Source organism: Eufriesea mexicana, unplaced genomic scaffold (genome assembly GCF_001483705.2).
Source record: "Eufriesea mexicana isolate 0111107269 unplaced genomic scaffold, ASM148370v2 scaffold305, whole genome shotgun sequence".
Classification (NCBI taxonomy): Eukaryota; Metazoa; Arthropoda; class Insecta; order Hymenoptera; family Apidae; genus Eufriesea; species Eufriesea mexicana.
The window spans coordinates 396203-401550 of NW_016908472.1; the positions used below are offsets into that span (position 1 = coordinate 396203).

General features: G+C 42.2%; 1 protein-coding gene across 5 annotated transcripts in view; it reads right to left on the reverse strand.

Annotated features, from left to right (window-relative positions):
- Positions 1-5348, reverse strand: part of Lar (tyrosine-protein phosphatase Lar) — a 165347-nt gene that overhangs the window by 13566 nt on the left and 146433 nt on the right. The window contains exons 8-12 of one of the 5 annotated variants that reach the window (XM_017911758.1): positions 5141-5146; positions 4281-4381; positions 3867-4196; positions 3602-3752; positions 2170-2466 (exon numbers count right to left, since the gene is read on the reverse strand). In XM_017911758.1, the coding sequence (XP_017767247.1) occupies positions 2170-2466; positions 3602-3752; positions 3867-4196; positions 4281-4381; positions 5141-5146 (885 nt within the window). Of the gene's footprint in view, positions 1-2169; positions 2467-3601; positions 3753-3866; positions 4197-4280; positions 4382-5140; positions 5165-5348 lie in introns of all 5 variants that reach the window. The other 4 variants (XM_017911757.1, XM_017911759.1, XM_017911760.1 and 1 more) reach the window with 4 other exon arrangements.

Here is a 5348-nt window from a genome sequence, read left to right on the forward strand (position 1 = left end):
TATATATATATATATACACATATATACATATGTATATACACATATATATATACATATATATATATAAATATATATATTTATGTATATATACACGTAAGCGTTTCATCGACGACCAGCTACCGCCCTCGTTCACAGACATTATTTCCGTCCGATAAATGCCATCGAGAAGCTGTACCAAGGGGGTAGCGATAGAGCTACAGTCTCTTTTCGAACGGTAAAAATAATGCTGTGCACGCGTCGGGCGGTCAGCTTGGCTTCTATCATCGTAACACGTGGCAAGAGTGAGTCAACGAACTAAAGAGAGAAACGAAACATCTTTACGTGACGTAATAATCACGGTTACCACCAGAAAGAACATTGAGTGTTATGAGTACATATCATTAGACAATCGGTATGTTACGTTAGTGCGAATAAATCTTAAAAACTAGCTGTTCAAAACCTGGATCATCCTCCTGCAAATGCTTTAAGGAAAGACAAAAACACGTGAATGAGTATATAATTAAGTATTAGTTAGCGTGTTAAAATGGGTATCCAAGTTTTAAAAGTGGGGCTCAGGGGAGAAAAAAACCAACGGCAACGTACAAAGGGGGAGTTGCGATTAGGCCCTGTAAAAATAGTAAGAAAATACGACGTTCCTCTTTTCTCTTTTTTCCATTTTTTCTTTTCTTTTTTTTCTGTTTTCTTTCTTTTTTTTTTTTTTTTTTTTTTTTTTTTTTTTTTTTTTTTTTTTTTATCTTTTGCAAGTACATAGCTGAGCTCAAAAATTGGTTATCAGCTTCTGAAAAATCCGTGGCTGCGTGCACCACCTGGAAAAAATGTCTGGGGCACTCCAATGGGGAAAATTTCGGGGCTTTTGAAAGTACAGAATAAATCATGGTAGATCGTTGTAGTCGCAAAAATTCCAAAAATATAAAATCTCGCCAGCCAAAAAATTAGGGCCAACATGATTTCGCGTTTCGCCGTGTATGTGCCGCGTCCCGTCCAAAAAGGAAAACAAAAACCAATGGAAAAACAGACTACACACACACATATATAAATATATATATATATATGGGAAAACGAAGGTGTGCGAGAAAAGCAATAGGAAAGTGGGGGATTTTTAGCGTTGAAAGGAGAAATATGAAAAAATTGTTGTGCGCGTTCAAAAAACTTACGTTCGCGCAACAAAAATCGAATTATCAGATTTCATTTTGAATGGAAAAAAAGGGCCGCGCGTTCATCCTGGTATCTTCTTCGTTGCCGCGACTAGGCTGAGCTGACAGTTCGTTTCTCGAAAGCGTAACTGAAACGCAAAAGTGGCCTTAGAGGAGAAGCTTTACGTACGTATTATACAATATAATACGGTATAATTTAATGTAACATAATTGATAGAATATAATTAACGTAATACAATGTAACGTAACGTAACGTAACGTAACATAATAAAATATAACATGATATAATATAATGTAACGAAACGTAATATATTCGTATAACGTAATTAAACGAAATCGAATGAGATGGAAATATAACGATAATGTAATCTAGAACGGAAACACATGGAAACGTTTTCGAATAAGAGAATTGGAACAAAACGTAGAGAAAAGACAGAGAATAGAGAGAGAGTAGAGAGATAGAGAGAGAGAGAGAGTGAGAGAGATAAAGAGAGAGAGAGAGAAAGAGAGATGAGAAAGAGAGTAATCGTGAGAATGAGATACGGAGAATCGTAAAAAGAAGAGAGGATGGGGTCCAAGTGTCCGAGTAATGGAAGAGATAGGTTCGAAGAGACGTTAGCGGAATCTGAAATCGAAAATACGTTTAATATACAGATAATGTACATGTATAGATAGTATACGAAGGATAGACCGAACGTCACCGGGCCGAGAATCTGGGCGTGTATCATCGCAACCGGCACAGTGGAATTACGCGTGATTTTTGGCGGGCTTTTATATTTTTGGCTCTTGCGCGAGGTATTTTGTCGCGATACATCGCCTTCATCGCAAAAGTATATCTAGAGACAAACGCGAGGCGTGGCGTTCGTGATCTTTCGGCGAGATATATTTGCTGGAACGCGCGTAAGCAAAATGAAAACGGGAAAAAAGAGAAATCGGTCTCGCCGGAGATTTCGATCGCCGCGCCTCTACATGTTGGTGAAAACGTAAAAAAATGGCTAGCGTTAATGATACATACCGTCCTCGTGAGTTCTGACCGTGGTCGGATAACTCGGAGGTCCGTCACCTACGCTGGTCCCGGCCAATACCCAAATCCGGTACTCGGTCCATTTTTTCAGTTCGTCCAACACGAATCGCGTGTCATTCAGTTTGATAATTTTCGCCTCCGAGTCGGAGCGTCCGCTCTCGACGACTTGCAGCTTGTAGTACGCGATCCTCCCGTTCGATTGATTGGCAGGCGGCGGTTCCCATGTTACCAATATGGAAGTCGGGTTGATCGCTTTTCCGGTTACATTGCGAGGCGGAGCCCCGGGGACTGTATAACACTCAGTTATAGGGGGGGAAAGGGAAAACAAACGAAAACGTGGTAGGGAAACATCGTCGATCGTCGGTCACCGGACGATCGTGGTCAAGTGGGAGCTCGGATCCCGAGAATCCAAGAGTCGCCGAAAACTCGTTCCAATTCTACATCATACCGTTCGGCGACTATTCCATTCTCGCGTCGGTAAGGTGGTGTGTCGCCCGCGCCAAAACGGTCTACGGATTTGAATTCGGGCGCGGGAAGAAGGAATAAAGAGAAAAAAAAAAAAAAAAAAAAAAAAAAAAAAAAAAAAAAAAAAAACGAAAATCCGCCGACTGGATTCGAAGGGATGCACGAGCCGGAACATGAAAGCCACGATCGAACCCGATCGACGCGACGAAGGGATCCAACTAAAAGTTTTACGTGACGATTGGTCAAGGTTCAGAGAGGCGAATCACTCAAGGAAAAACTCATGAGTCGATCCTTGAACAGTCGAAAAAGTACGTGATTAGAGAAATATCGTGTGGACGATCGATTAACTCGCGCGTTCTCGCGTGGAGTTAACGTCGTGCCTTGATCAATAAGGAAACGAGAGACAATAAAAAACTGAAGAACGGACGTAAACCATACGTTATCAAGAATGAAAAGAGGTGCCCAAAATGCACACATATATCGATGCAGTGCTTAGTGCAATTTATATGTATGATATGTACGTATATATATAGATAGATATATATATAAAGTGGCATCCAAAAACGGCTGTCTTATTTGCAACGCATGCAGTCATTCTCACTCTCCCACACTTCACGGTTCAACGATACTCTCTATCTTCCGTCTTTCTTTTCTATATTTTTTTCTTTTCCCCCCCTGTTCAATGAATTCACGGTACGAATCTTGACCGTCTTTGAACTGAAGGTGTCGGGGATTAATTAGCTTACGCTACTTGCGGGAGCGTCTAGCGCTACGTTATTTCCTACCTGCCGTGCCAGCACGATTCGCGATTGAATCGACGGATATCGCGTTCATCGTGCGAATTAAACCCCGACTACCGGCGAACAATCGCGAATCGATCTTTCTTCGGCACTCCTCGCTGCGTGAATTCACTCCGATCTTTTCGCTCTCTTTGCTCATTCTTTGGTTGTTTGCTTACCGTACTGTTTCGTGCGAACCGGATACGGAATCGTCGTAGCTCCTTCTCCCCTTTGATTCCTCGCAGCCAGCCAAACGTAGTACAGCGTGTTCGGGTAGAGGCCGGCCAGTGTGTAGTTCTCGATAGCCGGTATCCTTCGATGAAACTTTTCCTGAAATTCATCGTCATTTCCATCATCCGCCACCATTACATCAGTTCCCCCGTCGTCGTCGTTGTCGTCATCGTCGCTGTCCACGATTGGACAAAGCGTGACGCGATTACCAACCTGTGCATAGGTATCGTTCCAATACAGCTCATAGCTGAGAATATTTTCCGTGCTATGAGCAGGTTTGTTCCATTGGAGCGTTACTTGGGTCTCCCCGATATCTATCGCGGTCAACATTTCCGGTTGGCTCGGTACCCCTTGTTGCGTCTTTATCCGAACAGGTGTGCTCAGTGGACCAGGTCCAACGCTCGTCAGTGCTTGCACCCGAATCGTGTATATCGTGTGCGGCGTTAAATCCGAGATGGTGGTTAACTGGTTATTGTCCACCATTTGGTGCTGCCAAGACGCCATTGGTTGATTCAAGTCCGTCGTGAAGTACACCTTGTAACCCTGCAAAGAAAAATCTTCGTACCCGTGTCTCCGTTCAATGGAGGGGGGGGGGGGGGGGGAACGTATAACGGGCAAAAAACTAACCGTCACTTGTCCGTTCGGTGTTTCCGGCTCCATCCATTGTATGACCATCGTGCTGGAGCTCAATGGTCGGGCCAGAACGTTTCGTGGTGCAGTACCAGGTTCTAGAACGAAGAAATTACTTTGGATTTCTTTCGAATCGCGCTTCCGGTTAGACAAGCCAATCTAGTTAGTCACTGGACAGGAGAGTACAAGTAAACCCTCGGGAGAACCGAACCATAAAAACCGAAAGAAAAGAAAAAGAAGAAAAAAAAAAGAAAAAGAAAAAAGATACAGATCCAGGTAGAAAGAAACAGAAACGGAGGGGAAAAAAACAGTGAAAGAGAAAAGATGAAAAATACAAAAGAGAGAATAAACCGTATTATTCGCTTCGATGACACGCATCGTGGATTAGGTGTGCAATCTCAAGTAAGTATTACAATAAAACGAATAAGGGAATATGGCGTGTATCGTGTTGCGGTTGATTAGCTACCAGTACATACATGTTCCGATACGTAACAGGGAGCAGGGGCGATGAGGGTGCGGGGTGCGAGTCGAACGATTGATATGTGCGTGTGCTACGATTGGTCAAAAATACAAGGGACCGAAAAAAAAAACAAAAAAAAAACAAAACTGACAAAAAGAAAACAAAAGGAGATAAAAGGAGGATGAGAACAAAAATGAAAAACCAAAAGAGAACAAAACGATGAGAAATGAAACGAAAGGTAAACAAACGAAAGAGAAAAAAAATGAAGGAAAAAAAAAAAACGAAAAAAAAAGGGAAGAAAAAGAAGAAAATAAAGAAATATATGCAAAACGAACAGAAAGAATAAAGACAGGTATACGTATTTACTACAGCACTCTTAGAATGTGATTGAACTTACTGGCACCTCCATTTGTCGATTCCGCTATTGAAAAAAAGGATGAACGATTATTTTCGATGATCATCGATTAAATGGTATAATGCACGGTGAAAATACGAATAGGTCTGCGGCTACGTTCGTATTTTCACGAGGTGCGAAGAGTGCGCTACTTTATCGAGGAAAGGTGCAATTTCGCGTGCTGTCTCTCTGCCTATTGGTTTTACTCTTT